Genomic DNA, 19,097 nt, shown 5'->3' on the forward strand with positions numbered 1-19,097 from the left:
AAAAATTAATGTGGATATGACATTTTCAAATTCCAGTAGGTTATTTTTCTCACTAAAAGAAAACAAATGCCTTTTTTTTCCATCAGAAGGTTGGTGCCTTGAGGGTAACCATGATTTCTTCAAAGTCTCTATTAAGACACTCAGTTTGTTTTACTAAATCTTCTTTTAAGGGAAAAAATAATTAAATTTTCCCATTATTTTGCTACAACACTAAAAACATACTTTGAACCCCATTGAAGCAATTAATGGAAAAATTACAATCATAATAGAAAAAGCTTTTCCACAGATCAAACTAGAGGATGTTTATGCTTATAAAGTTCCCATTTAGATTGATGCTCAACAAAAGCAGGTAATAATGACCTAGGAAATGTAAATATTGCCAAAGTGCTGAGGTATTTCCTAAATTATAGCAATAATTTGGTCTATAGAAAATAGACTTAATGAGAATATATCAGGCACTTATAATACGTTTAAATAGTGTAGTATAAACTTACCCAGCCCTATGAGGTAGCCAGCAGCTGCATTTGGCTATTGAGTACTTGAAATGTGACTACTCTGAATTAATATGTGTGATGTCAAACACACACCCACTTTCAAACACTTAGTAGAAAAAAAAGTAAAATAACTCAGTCATAATTTTTATATTGATTACCTGTTTAAATAATAGTATTCTTGATATAATGATTCAATAAAATAAATTAATAACTGATTTTTAACTGTTTTTGTGTGTGTTTTTTAAAATAGCTATTAGAAAATTTTAAATTATAAATGTGTCTTGCATTAGATTTTTATTGGCAGCACTGGTATAAAAAACTAAAGTTATGTAAGAATGTACCCTTCTTTCACAATTTATGCATTAATCCAATTTCTAGGTTTAAACTAGGACTTGAAAATGACAGTCTTGAGCCTTAAAGAGTGAGTAAGCTCAAGGGAGATTTTTGTGTGATATAAGTCATCCATACGACATCCGATATCAGAAACTGACATGATGAAGAGTAATCATATATCAGTAGTTAAGATCAGAAAGCTAACTATCAGATTGATGTCTTCTTTTCAGTCTTCAATTTATCCTATATGTGGCACTATTAATTTTAGAGAAATCTCTACATTATAGTATACTAATGATAGGTGTAATGCCTTTTGAGATACTTGAATAAAAGTATAAATTTGCCATATAAAATTGATTTAGAAAATAATTAATAGAATTATCTGCAATAGTAGCTCTGATATCTAGTCTTTAATAGCAAACAATTAAACCAAAGTTTGGATCCAGAAGATTTAATAATTTATGTAATATTGCTTAGAAACACACAAACCAATCTTTAAGTGGGTATTCATACCGTCATAAATCCATCCAGCAAACCTGAATCGGGTTTTGGAGGCGCTTGCAACCTTTCCATTGACCACTTCTCAATGATGGAGGAGACTTGTGTATTTTCTGTATTTAATATTCTGAACCCTGTCATGTTAACGCCACTGTATCGGTAGGGTTCTACATCAAGTGCGAAGAGGTCCTGAAAGACAAGTTTCTTTGTGCTATTATCAACACAGCACATTCACAGGCATGTATAATTGAAATAGTCATTTATTCTTGCTTCCCTTAGAATAGTTAACACCACTGTGTCTCAAGTGATGTTAAACATCACAAATCACCAAGATTCAAATAGACTATCCTCATGCTTTGCCAATGCAAATGTATGCATACTCTACATAAACACGTATGTATATATCATACTCTAATTCCACCATTGGAACAACTGGCGTTTCTACAACCTACCTTTAAGATGAGATATGGATAAGCTTTCTTCTCCATGTTAAGGATAGCTTGATCTTAAATTTTATGCATTAATATTCTACTTTTCACCCACTATAAGTATTTTTTTATGCCCTGCTTCCTTGACTGGTTATTGTCATTTTTTGGTTTTGGTGTTGTCTTTTTTTTTTTTAAGAAACAGGCCATGAAATATGACTTCCAACTAATGAAAATGATATCAAAGCTGATAAAAAAAGGGTAACAAGCCTGGCCTCTTTGGTTGCAGAACTCTTGCAATTCCTTTGTCCTATACCCTGTTCAGCAACTTCACCATAAGGAACTCTTTAGATTTGGTGGCCCTTTCCAGTCTGTATACAGCGAAGGCTCTGGCTTTGCCCTTTAGTTTTCTCAGGAAATAGGAGACCAAAATTATCAGATGAGCTGGAGGTCACTATGAGAACATATAGCATGTGGGACTTTTGCCCTCTTTCGAGCTGGCATTGGCTAGTCCTGAGATCTTACAGACAACATTGAGAACCAGGGCAAGATTAACGCCATTGGTCCAGTGCTCAGCATGCCTTGGATTCATACAGCTACACAGGCTAGATAACAGGAATGCAGTTCAATGGAGAGCAGCTGACATTGGTCTGAGATGTGCTCTGTGCTGTGAAAAATACAAGACATACAAAAATACAAGAAAAAATATATATATATTCAAGGGGTAAATAAATAATGTATTGCAATATATGCTAAGAGGTAAAAGAGTAGAAGTGATAAGTGCAGGGTATCAGAAGCAAGACAGATGCCTTTTAATTTTTATAGTCAGAAACAACTTCATAAAGCAGATGGGATTTGGGCTGCCACTAAAGAATGGCCAGTCTTTTGATAGGCAAAAGGAAAAAGGAGGCCATTCAAAGTGACAGTAGAGACACAAAAATTAGAAAACATATAAAGTCAAGTTAGAATCAAACTAAAAAAGGCCTTCATTTACAGGCTAATGAGTTCTATATACCCTAAACTAGTTTTTTCATTTTTCCCTTATTGAGATACTTTTGATTTCCCTAAAATCTTATGATTTTGGTAGAAATGAGTTGCAACAGATTTGAAATATAATTTGCTGATGAGTGAAGGCTTCCACTCCCTCTCCACCAGCCTATCCCTAAGTTTCTTACAGGCTGCAAAAAGTTGCCTGGTGGGAAGTGGTATAGAGATACAGCAGAGTTGACCCAGTATTTACCGGTAAAATACAACCTGCTGCATGAAGAATTTCAGTTGGAGGAGAGTTATTATTACAGGAAGCCATGGTGATCAACTAAATTTTAGTAATTTGATCTGGTAGCTGCCAGACTCATAAAAGCCAGGATACCAATTGGAAGACTTTTGGAGAAGATGTATGCTAGAGACGCCGTGAAGGAAAAATCAGTAGAATTTTGTTGGTGATACAGGAGTCAGAGACAATGGAAGTTTTGAAGGAAATCAGAAGACGGGTCTACACATTTAGAGGACAATACATCAAGGTTTAAATAATTTGAAATTATCTTAATGCCACAACAAGTAGAATTGTTCTGCAATGTAGCAATATACAACAATTCAGGAATATTACAAATGGGCATTTAGATCTCATTTGAACAGAAGTAATAATTGAAGCTCTAAATACATACCATTTCTGAAGAAAATAATCAAAGAGAAAAAAAGAAAATAGGATGGAGGCCTAAACTTGGAGATATTCTCATATTTTGGGGAAAGGCAGTGTGGGGGATCAGAATTTGCCACCCCAAAATGTATCTGTTTGGCTTGATTATTTTTAAGAACAAAAGACTCAGAAAGAAACTTTGGCCTTACCCCTAACTGCCTAAAAGAATTTAAGATAGAAAGTCTGTCCCAGGAAGTAGCTAATACCATAAGATAACTATAGTATAATAGGAACTAGGTGTGATGAACAGGGAGGAACCTAACAAGGCCCATCTAATCAAAGTTCTCCCCGTGTTCCATTGTTTTTGTAAGGTATGGCAAACCTTTGTTCATCAAATATTTGCTTTTCCATCTTCACGTGAACTGTCTTCCTCCTCTTTGAAGTCCCAAACCACCACCCTCAGCATCCTCCTTTATCTTGAGCTAAAGATGGTATTTAAGGTGGTGGCTTTGGCCATTTCAGTGAGTTACCCAGTTTTTCTGGGTTTCTCCCATGTATACATGTTATTAAACTTTGTTTGATTTTCTCCTGTTATTTTGTCTCATGTTAATTTAATTCTTAGACCACACAGAATAACCTAGAGGGTAGAGGAATAGTTCTTCCTCCCCTGCAGCAGGAAAGAATTAGTGACAGAGACAGATAGCTATCTCACAGAGGAAGGAAAATCAAGATAATGTATTGAGAAAGAAATAGAACTAAGAGTAAGTAGGTTTGATAAAAGGGTGAAGTCAGATTTTCATGCATATTAAGGAAAAACTATGCGGTGGGTATATAAAGACAAAAAAAGGTAACATTCAATTTGCTAATTGCAAATTAAATAATATTGACTTTTTAAAAATTCAACTAAACATAGGCAAAAACAGGATAGAAAATTTAATCTACTAAAAGAGCAGCTTCAATAAACCTGATTTTCATAAAGTAAATAGAGCTGAGATAACAACATAAGAGTTTGTTTTGTGCTTTTCTAAAACACTGATTTCTCAGCAAACTAATTTTAAAATCCATTATGCTCTGAAAGTCCTCTAAAGCAATATAAAAATAAGACATAATATTTTGAATTGATATCTGAAACGATATTATTTCAAAATCATTGGATTCCCATCAAGAATTATTAGTTCTCTATGATGATAATTCCTCCTGGGTTTTATCAAAATAAAGTATAACTACAAAAATGCCAGTCATTATATTACTTCTTGTCACTCAAAAAAAAATTTTTCATTCTGAAAAGTCATAATAATAAAATTTAGAGCATCATCTTTATATTTTAATAAATTACTTACCAGAGTGGTAAAGATATAATGATAGTATTCTGTCATCATTCCCATAGCTAATGCCTAAGAGGTAAAAATTAAAAATAAATATAAAAATATTAATATTGAAAGTACACATTATATGAAATACATTATGTCAACAAGTGAGAACAAAATAGTAGATTATAATGAAGAACCAGCTTATAACAGTCAGGTTACACTAAAATTGGGTCAAACTAAATCTTTTCCCCATAGTTAAAGAAGATTAGCGGCTACTGAAGGAATTTCTGAACCAACTCTCTTGATAGAAAAGCTGTTAGTTGAATGTTTGCAATTTTGAAGCTTACGGCTTTCCATATTAAAGGAGGGATTAAATTTGACAAAAAAACAGAAATTAGCACATCTTAGTTCATTACATTTGTAATGTCTCCACTACAAATACCCTAATGAGGAATACCATTTTATTTGATGAACAGTATTCTCACTTAGGGAAAAAGTGTTGCAAAGTACAATGCCAACAGGAATTTTTTTAGCTAAAGTGAGATGTTTACCTAGCATTGATGAAGCAAATGTAAATCACCACTGCACAGGTAAAGGAAGGCTTTTTATTTTTAATAGACCAATTACAAATTACTATGTATTCTTGCACACTTCTACAGTCCTCGTCAATTTGAGACTATCCACTTTAAAACAAGGACTTCTGGATTAGAACTTCCAGTCTTAAGAAGTGTCAATTTCCCCTATGAAAATAGAGAATGCTTTTGAAATAGATGTTTATCAATGAATAGCAGTTGGTGATGATAATTGAAAAATGATGCATTTTGAGCTGAATGAAGAGCTCTTAGTAGGAAGCAAGTATTCTCAGGTGCACCTAATACTCGTCCACAAACTACTGACCACACAAATACATTCACTAAGTAGCTGCCCCAGCTATACCCTGTGTATTCTATGCTCATAAGAATGTATTAACCAATTAGCTAGAATAAAACTTGTATTTCTATAACATGAGCTGCTCAATTAAGACAGGTTAGATGTTTGTGAAAAATTTTGGAACATGTAAAACGTATTTTTTAAAAAGGGAGAAACATTTACTAATGAAAGGTGGTATCCAATAATCGAGCAGAGGAAAGGAATTTAGGAAGAAATATATATTTGGTCTTTGTCCATTTCCAGCACAGAGTTCCCAAAACTCTTGGAATTTCCTGAGCTGATAAGAGCGATGGAAGCATCTTTTGTTGTAACATTTGGTCTCTTGTCCTCAGTTGATGAAATTGCTTCAGAGCCATAAAGGTGAAATGGACATCTTGTTACTCATAACAAGCCCCTTTCCACCATAACTGAGTTTATATTAATGAGGTAACTTTTGGAAATCCCCTAAAGATGGGGGAAGGGTGGCTCATTGCCAGGGGAGCAAACCATGTGATTAGAGGGTTAGAACTATCAGCCCCACCCCTGACCTCCTGGGAGGGGAAAGAGGCTGGAGATTGAGTTCAATGGAAAATGATTTAATCAATCATGCCTATGTAATAAAGCCTCCATAAAAGCCCAAAAGGAGAGGACTCAGAGACCTTCAGTGAACATGTGGAGATGTGGGGAGAGTGGCATGCTCAGAGAGGGCATGGTAGCTCCTCGCCCTCTCCCCACACCTTGCCCTATGCATCTCTTCCATGTGACTGTTCCTGAGTAATATCCTTTCGTAATAAACCAGTAACCTAGCAGGTAAAATGTTTCTCTGAGTTCTGTGAGCTGCTCTAGGAAATTAATCAAACCCAAGGAGGGGTTCCTGGGAACCCCCACTCTATAGCCAGGTGATAACTTGGATTTGCAATTGACATCTAAAGTGGTGATACCGGCTCAAGACAATGTTGACATATTGTAGAAAAGAAACCGTATTGTAACTTTGAATGACCTCTGACTAACTAATCCAGCTGGATATGCACCCTCCAGGAGCTCTAACTGCTCTGCAGATTTTACGGCCCCTGCTTGTGCATGTACCTCCCAGCTGCAATAAGATGATAACTTTGTTCTTTGGAGTTCCTTAGGAATGTGATAACCCCTGAACAGAAAGTCTATGCTGATAGCCACCATCAATGAAAACTGAAAGATTCAGTGTGGCGATTCCCAGTCTGTAACACCAGAGGGTCAACATTCTGAACTCTCTCCCCTGTAACCCACCAGCCTATATAACTGCTGTAAGATTTTTTGCCCCCTTAGGATGGTTCTTTTGGACATAGTTGGCTGTCTTCCCTCTTGCTAGCAAGCTGTAATAAAATGCCCTCTCTCTGCCACCACCTTGCCTCTTGATGATTGGCTTTTGTCTCGCAGTGAGCAGATTGTGCCCTTTGTGCAGTAACAGTGGGGTGTGAGGGGAGGGGAGATAGTCCTGAGGGACTGAGCCCTTAATCTGTGGGATCCGATGCTATATCTGGGTAAATAGTGTCAGAATTGAGTTGAATTATAGGACACTCAGCTGGTATTAGAGCATAGAATGTTGATATGGTGAACACCCCCCCCTCCACACACACACACTGTGGAATTGGATACAGAACCCTTAGGAATCAAATTACCAAATAATATTTCCTGAATGAATAAATTATATGAGCCAATAACACTCTGATTAAGATTGCATCTTACGCAAAATAAGAGAAAATTTCTCTTACTAAATAAAAATTTACAAGATGATCTTTGTAGAAGCTCTTCATTATTCCCGATGGATATGTTCCAAAGATTTCTCAACTCCAGAATTACTCAATGACCGCTCAGCATTATCCTTGTCAATAGTTTTTACTTTATCAACTCAATAGGTATAGAAATATGAACAAAGATAACTGAAAGAAATAGTTATTGATGTATAATTATATATATTTTTTTAATAATTTTATTTATTTATTTTTTCCCCCAAAGCCCCAGTAGATAGTTGTATGTCATAGCTGCACATCCTTCTAGCTGCTGTATGTGAGACGCGGCCTCAGCATGGCCGGAGAAGCAGTGCTTCAGTGTGCACCCAGGATCTGAACGGGGGCCACGAGCAGTGGAGCGCACAAGCTTAACCGCTAAGCCATGGGGCCGGCCCAAGATGTATAATTATAAATAACATTTACATAATGCCTAAAATGTGTTAGGTACTACGCCAAGCATATTGCACATCTTAATCAATTTAAGTCTCAATAAAAACCCTATGAGATAGGTCCTATCGTTATACTTATTTTACAGATGAGGAAACTAAGACATAATAAGAATGAATAAATTGGCCAACAAATTGAGACAGTGAGTGAACTTTAGGTCTCTAACTCTTGGAGTTTGGATATGGAGCATAATCTATGCCATTTTATAAAATGCTATATTTTTTTCTCAAAGATATAGATCCATTTTAGGATCTACACATTCTAAAATTTTTGCCTGTTTCCTCCTTGATAGTTTGAAAACCTGGGCATCTCAGGCCAGTCCTGGAAATTGTATTTTGGAGGGAGGAGTGGGAGGGGATTAAGGAGATGGTGGTGGGGAGGGCAGTTTGCTTCTGACACAGCTATTCTGCACCAGCCACAGGTTTCTTCATCACCTTGAGAAGAAATCTCTAAGAGATAACTGAGGACTGTTTGTGCCTTTCATTGATCTTCCTTCAGCCTTTTCTTTTTTTTTTTTTGCTGAGGAAGACCAGCTCTGAGCTAACATCTATTGCCAATCCTCCTCCTTTTTTTTTCCCCAAGGCCCCAGCAGATAGTTGTATGTCATAGTTGCACATCCTTCTAGTTGCTGTAGTGGGACGCCACCTCAGCATGGCCGGAGAAGCAGTGCGTTGGTGCACACCTGGGATCTGAACCCGGGCCGCCAGTAGCAGAGCGCACTCACTTAACCAATAAGCCACGGGGCCGGCTTCTTCCCTCAGCCTTTGATTCTGAAAACAAGAATCTGTTATAGACTATGATGTAGGATCTAAATAGAAAAGGTTAGTTATTTTTGATTGAGTACCTACACTGTAACATTAACAAAAATGAACAACAGGAATACTCTCCTAAAAGATAAATTAATAATTTCCAGTGGGATTAAAAAAAAAAAAACTTGTCCTGGACCTTCTTTTAATGACAGCATTTATATCTGGCTACTGCTTTTGAATGAATTGTATGCACATTTCAAACCACATTAAAGAGAACAAAATTAATATCTTATGAATAAATAATATGAGTGACCACAACAGAAAATTGGTCCTGCCATGTTACCCTTCCAGGAAGGAAATTCACAGATTAATTGTTCCAAAAACTCAAAATCAAAATATTACTAGAAATACCCAACATTTAACTGGCATAATGTTAACAATGCCATATGCCAAATTAACACATGAAGTGATCTAGGCATAGAATTTGCAGTTTCTCCTTCAGGTTATATCCAGAAGTTGTATTGCTCAAAGTTCACAACTGAAGGGATCGGCTTTATACAGATTTCTTACAACTTAATTTAATTCTACTTCTTGCCACTGTAGGAGTTTTTGCGTCTGCTTTTACATTTTTCCAGGTTAAAAATTTTGATTTTATACTCTCTGATCTAGACTTTCAAGTTCTTGATTACTATTTTTTCTCTGTGATAGAATGTCCTTGTAAGGTTTTACTGCAGAGCATCTTGGCCTTGCCATAGTGGATTATCTTTGACAAATTTGGGCGGAGGTAGAATCTTTTGCTATTTTAAGGCATGTACGCCATTTAGTGCCCTCCATTTACCTCAGAGGAAATCTAGCAGCCCCAAGCTGCACTCACTTTTAAAGCTTTCAGCCAGGAAAACTTCTAATTCACTGTTGCTCAATGTTTAGTCGAAGCTCAGTTAGTTTAGCTAAATACATTAGACAAGCAAACAAATCACACTAACCCGATAAATTCACTCCTTTTTCTGGATACTCCCAATATTTGTTTTCCAATTAAGCCAGTCTAGCTGAAAGCCCATCTGTGCCTTCTCTCCAACTCCTATACCATTTCTTTGGAGTTCCATCATTAGCCAATGTTGAGGAATCCCAGGAAAATTTCATAAATCATAAAATAGAGTGCTATTAAATATACCACTACATTTATTAGAAGGAAGCTATTTGCTTTTTTCTTGAATTAGTTTCTAGAATAACTGAGTTCCCAATGTGAGACAAATGCTCTCTAGGACCAGGTAAGTTAAAAAAAAAAGAGAATTAGCGTCTATGTGGTCTGCCAGCGTTACAGGATCTAAAAGCACGCATTCTGTGTAATAATGTTATTCTGACTTCATCTTGACTTTCACATTCTAATTTTACCTTTGCTCTGATTTTTTCATTTACCAATCTTGTTAAAATTATGTAATTTTTTCTGTTGTATATATTTTAATTATCTTAATTCTGTTTTCATTTTGCAAACAGAGCAGGTTATACATAAGAAAACAAGTATAAAACAATGGATATATCAAATAAAAGGCAGACTGGATTCTAGTATTAAAGGTGATGGGTACTCTCCCCTTTCAGCAAAACGTCAGACTTAGTTACTCTAGACACGAGACAACTGATCATTTGCATACTTGTTGGAAGCCTAGAGAAAGGCCTTTGAGCAAAGCTCTGTCCCTGACAAATAGTAGAGTACTACTCACTCCAGGCATAAGGGAAAGGTCTCCTTTCCAGGTCTGTGTATTCTAAAGGTGATGAAGAATTGTTTGGATATTGTATGGAAAACAAATCCTTACTCTAGAATTCAGTGCTTACTTTATTGCATCATTGTATTCATTATCAAAAAAAAAAACCTTCATATCCTTTATTACCCAAATATAATATTAGAGCAATTTTCCAAATCCACTTAAATATGTTACTGTAGCGAAACAAACATTCATATTGCAACATTGGACAAACATCTGCTTAATAAACTAACCATGTTATAACAGGCATTTACTGATGGTAGTTACATTTTGTGGGATGTAATTTGACATCTGAATCTGTATAACTTTCTAATAGAGATATTTTATCCTACATATGAGAGGTTTCAAGACAGTTGACTAAGCCCAGGCCACTGTGGTGTCAGCTAGTGTGTATAAAGAACTTAAAAAAAGAAATCTAGAGCCAGCCTTGATGGCCTAGTGGTTAAAGTTCAGCGTTCACTGCTTCAGCGGCCCAGGTTTGCTTCCCGGTTGTGGAACCACACCACCTGTCAGTTGCCATGCCATGGTGGCAGCTCACATAGAAGAACTAGAATGACTTACAACTAACATATAAAACCATGTACTGGGGATTCAGGGAGGAAAAAAAAGAGGAAGATTGGCAACAGATGTTAGCTCAGGGTGAATCTTTCCTTGCAAAAAAAAAAAAGAAAGAAAAAAAGTCGAAGTCCAAAGACTTGTGTTCAAATCTAGGCTCTACTACATGGTAAGTATATGGGCTTGTACTAGCTATTTAACCCCCAATACCAGTTCCTTCATCTGTAAGATATGAACTAATAATAATTGCTGTTTTCCAGTATGCTGTTAGGTCTGAATAGTATTGAAGTTATATTAAGAGGTTTTACTGCTATGAATTGTTTCATTTGGCTGATTTAGTATTATCTTTCTAGGTGGGCAATGCTTTATTCTGGAATGAATACTTCTTAACATCACTAGGTGGGACATGAATCCCTCTGGTATTTCCTTGCTGCTGGACATTGGTCAAGTTACTTAATCTTTCTGAGACTCAATTTCTACATCTATAAAGTGGAGATCGTCCCTACTTCATTTGGTTGCAGTGATGATCAAATAAGATTAAATGTGTAAGGCATCTCACAGTAGATGCCTGCTGAATAGCATATCTTTTTTCTCTTTTTCTTACTGGTTGATTGTAATAGTTGAGCTGCAAATCAACTCTTATTTTTTCCTTCATTTCAGTACAAAACATAAATATCTATCTCATTAATTGCAATCTACATTAATAAACAGCATTGTAGCCATTTGAAAATAACCTCAGAACTTCAAATAATCTGTCTTAAAGATAATCAATATTTACATTACTTTTCTTTTAAGACAATTAGTTAAAAGCAATTGTCAGACTTTTTATCAGAAAATTACATCAAGGTGATTTCTCTGGCTTTTTTTAACTGACTGTGTAGCAATAACACTTTGATTTAAAAAACAAAAGACCATACTTTAAATGAAAATTTAATGAAGAAACTGACAATTTAAGTAATTTAAAAATTACCTGTTTTAAAATGCCTGCTGCCATTTCATGACTGCAGTCAAAGATTACATGGAACTCCTTGCCTCTTTTCATTTCTTTCAGTAAGGGTTTTGCATCCTTTGTATCAGCAGGCAGTTGACGGATTTTAAGTCGAAGATTGTACCTTGATGGAGCTTTGATGAGCTCTTGCAAGCGAATGAGACCTTTAATGAAAAAGAAAAAAAATAATATTAGAGAAAAACCAAAGTGGGTCATAGAACCACAAAACATACTCATTACAATGTCTGATTTTCTTTACCACGCATATGTGTATTTCCTGGTGTGACCATTGAAATTCCCACTTCAGAACTCAAGATCCCATTATTTTGTGGAAATAATCACTTCTCAAATTCCATAAGATATTTTTCAAATTATGAAAGATATACATGGCTACAAGTTAATGTAAATAATTTAAATATATAAGAGCATATAGAATAAAATAGTCTCCCTCTGTACCCTAATTCTACTCCCAGTGGGCTGTCACTGTGGATGGCTTGAAATATGATTCTTCCATACTTTTTGTGCATTTTACATATATACATAGTTTTGTTTTGCTTTGTATTTTACATTAGTAGTTGTTTTGTGACAATGTCTTATAGGTCGTTGTAAGTCAGTGATTATTATTCTAGTTTGTCCTTAATTAACACTATGTTTTATGGTAGACATAATTTATATAATTATTCTCTATTGTTAGAAACTCTGGTCACTTATTTTTTTGTTTTTGTTTACAAGTAATGGTTTAGTAATTTGGTGTATATGTAAGAGTGAAATAACTTTCCTTAATAAAATAGACTCTAAGTAGCCTGAGCCATCATTAAATTACTTTAAGAAATAAAACTAACTTTCTTTTGTATTGTTTTCTATGTATAATATTAACTTTAGAAATAAATATAACCACAGACATTAGTAAAGCAAACATTTTCCTAGAGAAGTAGCTCCTGATTATATGTTTCAAAAATATATAAAACTAATAGATACATTTTCAATAGATCACAGATCTGTTATGCATTTTAAAATAACAGAGACAAATCATTGAATTTATTCCTTTATACAAACTTCAAGTAATGAAACCCCTTTAAGAATTGATGCAAAAGACCCAATATATAAAAGAATGTGATAAGGAAAAAAGGATCATCCAATTCTATTCTAGCTGAGACCAAAATAAGCAATTTCCTTTTCTCCTCCTCCTATTCTTCTTTATCTACCTCTTTTTTCATCTCATCTCTATATTTCTATCTTCCCTGAAAAACTACCTTCATAAATATTAGTATGGCAAATAATACAAAAGGAAAATATTTGTAATAACTAATCTGGAACTGTCTCTCTCTATATATACATATATGTATGTTACTTTATTTGGAAACAGGAATAAAAATGTACCTTATTATGAATAAAAATCTACTGTGGATTAAAATAACATATGAGATCTAGAGAATAAAATTCTAGAAATTTTTCATCCAATTTTTAAATAAATAATAGATACTCATACATATAATGCTATATAGACTTTAATGTTACAACATAGTTAGCAATAAAAATAACAACATGACTAATTTTCAGTATTTTCATTCTCAAATAAGACATACAACTTAAAAAATATTTAAATTCACAAATATACCTAGTATCTTTTGCTTTTAAAATATTGTCCCATAAAATTTACTTTAGTGTAAGTTATTTTAGAATTTTGCCATTTAAAATTCTATGAATAATGGTTCCATAAATTACACAGTATAATACTATTATCCCATTGTGTTTTACAAATTTAAATATTCACTAACTATAATAAAATAAATACTACACAATTAATTGATATTAAATGTACCCATTAAACAAAATACAATTCAGTCTAGGGAATTAACATGTATGTAACGAGTACAGATATTAGCACTGAGCTATATACAAAGGTGAAAATAAATATTTGAACTTATAACACCTGCTTAATTTTAGTAGAGTTTAACATTGAGTTTATAAAATCCTCCAAAACATGAATAAAAGACTATGCATTTCTTTGCACATGGGAGTGCTCTGCAACTAAATTAGAACAAAATTTTAAAGGGTAGTAACATTGTTTAACTACTTTTTATAAATAAATCAGAGTATAATTGCAGTAAGGCAGTGGCTACCAAACTTTCGAAGGTATGACAGTAATCTGTGAAGCTGGTTACAACCTAAACAACCAAATCAGAATCTTCAGGGGATTAGGACTCCTGCACCTGTCTTTTTAACGATCTTCCCACCACATGATTTTCCTGGTCATCAAAGAATAAGGCTAATTTGCAAAGACAAGTCTGGTTTCAGGTAAATGTCATATGAGAGCCACTCTTTGAACCACTTTGGGATAGCAATGTTATAGGATGATAACTATATTCTATTCACTAGTCACACAAGACAATAAAATAATTAATTCAAATAATGATTCTCAACTTCATTAGGAAAAGTGAATCAGAAAATTATAAGTACAACTGATGTAGGAATAAGAGAGGAAAAAAGATAGCATTCATTTACTCAAGCATCAAACAAATGTTTATTAAATTCTTATTATAGGTCAAGCATTGTTCTAAACATTGAGGATACAATGAAAAATAAAACAGACAAAGTTCCTGCCCACACCATGCTAAAAGTATACAAGGGGACAAAGGTTATTAAGCAAGCAATTATAGATGAAAAGTGGCAAATAATATTTTGGTGAGGAAAGCACAGATTGTTGAGTAAGCATACAGCAGGATCACCTAACTCAGAGTGGGAATGTTCAGGGAAATTATCCCAAAGGAGGTGACATCTAAGTTAACATCTGAGTAAAAAGAGAAAGAATGGAAGGAACGGATAGAAGAAAAAACAGTTTATACACCAGCCTGGAGATTAGCGAGTGTGAGCAAAAAATCTTAAGAAGCAAGAAGTGGTGACAAATATAATTTGAGAAGAGAGCAGGGATTGCTTAAGAGGCCCTTGTAAATTACTTTCAGAGTTTAAGTCTTAACTTAAGAGTGGTGGAAAGTGCCCACTTGGAATCTGCATTTCAAAAGAATCCCTCAGATTCTCAGTATGGAGGACAGATCAGAAGAGCTACAACTGAAGGAAGGAAGAGTTGGAAGGCAGCTGTAATAACGCAGGTTAGGAAAGGGTAAAATGTGTGTTCAGGCCAGACAGTAGGGAGAGAAAGAAGTGGATGGACTAGAGAGAGATTTTTGGGAAAGAATTGACGGTAAGGGAGAGGGCTGACTCAAGCAAGTTTCTCAGATTCCTGGCTTGGGCAACCAGGGGGAGAGAGTGCTTCCACTGAGCTTGAGGTCACGGGAGGATCAAGTCAATTGGAGGTTCAAAATGAGAGGAGTGATCAGCGATGTCAAGGGCTGCTAATAGGCAAATATTAGTAAACATTTCAAGAAAGTGTTTATTAAATTTAACTATAAGATCAATGCTGACCCAGGCAAGGATAGTTTTAGTAGGATGGTGGGGGTAAATATTTGTACCATTAGTAAGAGTCGGGAGGGAGGTAAAAAAACAGATCCCCCTGAAAATGATCTCCGAGTATTTCCATGACGTAGCTTAGTACCCATCCTAATCATTTCTAATACTCTTGTAGGAAAGTATCAGCCCCTCCCTAAGCCATCATCAGACTTGAGCTCAGTAACAGATCCCCGGGGACACTTTAGTTTCCATGTCTTTTAAATGAGAGTCTCATCTGTATCAGTGCTCCTCAAAGTGTGGTCCACAGACCCTTGTACCCTTCCAAGAGGGTCCCTGAGGTCCAACTATTTTCATAATACTAGGAAGTTATTTGGCTTTTTTACTTTCATTCTCTCACATGCGTGCAGTGGAGTGTTCTAAAGGTTACAAGACATGATGTGTGATTCACAGCAGATTGAATGAGGAAGCAGATATGAAAATCCAGCTACCTCTCATTAAACCAAATATTGAAGAGACTTATGAGAATGTAAAACAATGTCACTCTTCTCACTAAATTTTTTGTTTTGGAAAATATAGACATTTTTCAAAATATGCTACTTATGTGAATAGATACTGGGTTTATTATTGCTATTATTAAATGAATTAATAAATTTTTAAATGTTATGATTTTTATGACTAATATGGTATATATTGATAAATATAACACATTACAAATGCTTTTAGAGATCCTCAATAATTATTAAGAATGTGAAGTGGTACTAAAAGCAAAATGTCTGAACTATTAAATTTGATTTCTCTAAATTTTTTGTAGTTCTAAATTTTTATTATTCTCATAAAATTATTTATATAATATAAACACAGACTGAACTAATACTAACCTTAGCCAAACAAAGAAAAGAAAGCTACCCTTGGTTTACTTACCTCACAAGATTTTCTGCGAGTCAAATGTAACTTGGGGGGATTTAGTCTATCACAGTAGAAATAGCCTGGGTGTTGGGTTTAAATCTCAGTTTAAAAATCTATGATCTGTGTGACTTTGTGCAAGGCATTACATCTCTCAGGTTTTGCTTTGCTTTCATCTCCTCTATAATTGGGTAAAACCATCCATATATTGATATATAAAACACCAAAAAAGGAACTGGCCTATATTAGACTCTCAATAAGTGGCAGTTGTCATTGTTATTATTTTGGCTAACATGGGAAGAATACAGTTATTTTTTAAAAAATGTGCTGGTTACTAAATCTATTCTTAGAAGTTACTTTGACACTAATCTAGACTGAAAACCTAACATCAAAATTTTAATCAAAATTTTAAGAGATTAACTCATTACCAAAGGAAAAGGAGCTATATAGTTACAGATTAGCCCAACAGTTTTGAATTGAAAAACCGCAACTGACTCAAAAATAGGAATTTTCTGAAGGATAAAATCCACAAATAGTATTTGTTGAGTTCACTCTAAGTATAAATACTGCCAAGTATTTTCAAGCCTCTTAAGAGCTCATGCGGATAGTCTATTGAGCCATCAGGTACAATAAATGTTTACTTATTCTCTTCACACATATACATCCCTGCTGGCAATAATGTAACAGATTTCAGTTTTCCAGCTTCCCTGGGGAATAATATTGAAGAGCTAAAAAATAAAAAAACTGCTGCTAGTAGAAACTGCTATCTCCTGCTTGAGAATTTCAGTGAAATGTTGTCTTCATTAATTCAATGTGTATTTACTGCATTTCTACTACAAGCAAGACATTGTTTCATGAATAAATATAATGATTGAAATAATATTATTTATTCAGTCTTCAAGTACATGAGATACAGTTTGACTTGGGCATTTTTTTAATACAAAAGTTTTTTTTTATAATGCTTTTCATATTCGGTTTTGGGAATAAAAACTGGTTCAGCATTTCAATCAGAGAGAAGAAATCTAGAGAGCTGTTGGAATACTGAAAGTAGGGATCATGATTTTTAAATTCTGGCTTTCCACTATCTCCTGCACCAGATGCTTAGAGTCCTCTCTTGGCTTTTAAGCAATTGTTGCTCTGCCTTGTGATATTGTTTCTCTTTTATCCATATTTTTCATTTGGCTTCCCCATTACCTGACATTTAGATACAAATCCTTGTTTGAATTCTGTAATTTAGAACACCTTAGAAAAATGAGAGAGGGTTGACGAGATGGAAGATGCATTCAAGGCATCCAAAGAATGGATATTTACCCACCTACTTAATATGGGTTATTTGATGGTGTCTCTGTAGTTTAATTTATGTGGATGAGGTTTTTATCCAACAGAAAGTGGGCTTAAATGGCAGGAATGTCTTTTAAATACAATACTGGCTATTTATTTTCCTCTGTGGATCTCTATCAATCTTCCTATCTCCCTCAATGTTCCTCAGCAAATTATCATTGGTTCTAAAAATTCAATTTCAGAAAAGATTACCCTAATCAAATCCATCATATACAAGTAAATATGCACAATTTGTAAAATAAAACAGTTTTTTTCCCCCTTTCTAGGAAAAAAGTAGGCCTCTCAAAATAATTGGGATGGTTTACATGTGGTCCTGCTCTATGATCCTTTGAAGAAATAAAAGGACCCATCTATTAGGCAAAATAAAATGGCAAAATCTATTTTGTTGAAAATGTGGTTAATATGAATAATTTCTAAACAAGAATTTTCAGAAATACAGTTTAACAAATTTGGCAGCCGGCTAAGTTATTTAATGAAAGAGTAGAATTATAACTCCTTAAAACAATCTTTTAATTAAAATGCCCCCTTTTTCCCTAATGTAATTAGTTGATGTAATGATAATAAAAAAGAAACAATCTGCACAGATGGGTTCCTGAAAATCTTCTAACAAAGAAGAGCACCACATTGCAATTATCCCTTTATTTTGGTAGATGAGTAACACTCTATTCCCTCTAATTCCTTCATTGAGAGTACACATTTTTTTAACCTTTCTGTACTTTCAGTTATTTTAGCAATAGCTGAGATCAAGGTTTATCTTAAGCTTACAGGAGACAGAGGTCTGAGCTGCCCTTTTCAGAAGTTGCCATCAATTTAGCTTTTAAGGAGAAATCCAGAAGGAGCCATTTATGCACACTCCAGCTGGCACTTTCTTCTAAAGAGATCAATCACACCACCTCTCTGCAGGCTCAGCCTCCCTAGCCCCAGGAAGGGAGTCCCAAGATTCCTCCCGTACCTAGGTATCCATTTCAGCAGCCACACAAACTAGAGCTTTGCCACCTGGCTTACTCATCAGGCCTATTTATCATTTCAGTTAACGTGGTCTTTGTGCAGGCCAGATTCCCCCCCAAAATGCAGTGTATAATAAACTATACAAAAATGATTCATCTACATTCAATGTTTCATCATCACTGCCTTTTTTTTCAGTTGAGAAAAGACAATTCATTGAATTCAAAGAATAACATTTCAAGGAGTTAGTCATTTTTATTAGAATGTGTTATTTGTACACAGTGTTTTTTAAAAAAACTAAATAGAACATATATACCAGTTATGGACTCTGCAATGTATGATAATGCTGTAAATATAGAGAAGGGAGCTAATCACAATAAGAAAATCAAAGATGGCTTTGACAGGAGATGTAGATTGGCATTGAAAAAAATTCTGTCTCCAAATTTTTGTCAGCCCTCCTCTCCTTGGGTTGAGGTGGATTTGTTCATCAGTACAGAGAAAATAGAAAATAAAGAAAATTGGGATCTAGAAAAAGAAGGGAAAAAGGAAAGGAAATTTCCCAAGTGGTTTTCATCTTCTTAGAAGAGGAAGAGAAAGCTATATCAAGTAAAATTAGAGGGCTGGTCT

At 34.6% G+C, this 19,097-nt stretch overlaps 1 protein-coding gene across 4 annotated transcripts in view; it reads right to left on the bottom strand.

Annotated features, from left to right (window-relative positions):
* GRIK2 (glutamate ionotropic receptor kainate type subunit 2) overlaps positions 1-19,097 on the bottom strand; it is a 654,115-nt gene that overhangs the window by 370,646 nt on the left and 264,372 nt on the right. For all 4 annotated transcript variants that reach the window (XM_058566570.1, XM_058566566.1, XM_058566567.1 and 1 more), the window contains exons 4-6: positions 11,856-12,037; positions 4,727-4,780; positions 1,341-1,514 (exon numbers count right to left, since the gene is read on the bottom strand). In XM_058566570.1, the coding sequence (XP_058422553.1) occupies positions 1,341-1,514; positions 4,727-4,780; positions 11,856-12,037 (410 nt within the window). The remainder of the gene's footprint in view (positions 1-1,340; positions 1,515-4,726; positions 4,781-11,855; positions 12,038-19,097) is intronic.

Source organism: Diceros bicornis, chromosome 23 (genome assembly GCF_020826845.1).
Source record: "Diceros bicornis minor isolate mBicDic1 chromosome 23, mDicBic1.mat.cur, whole genome shotgun sequence".
Taxonomy (NCBI): domain Eukaryota; kingdom Metazoa; phylum Chordata; class Mammalia; order Perissodactyla; family Rhinocerotidae; genus Diceros; species Diceros bicornis.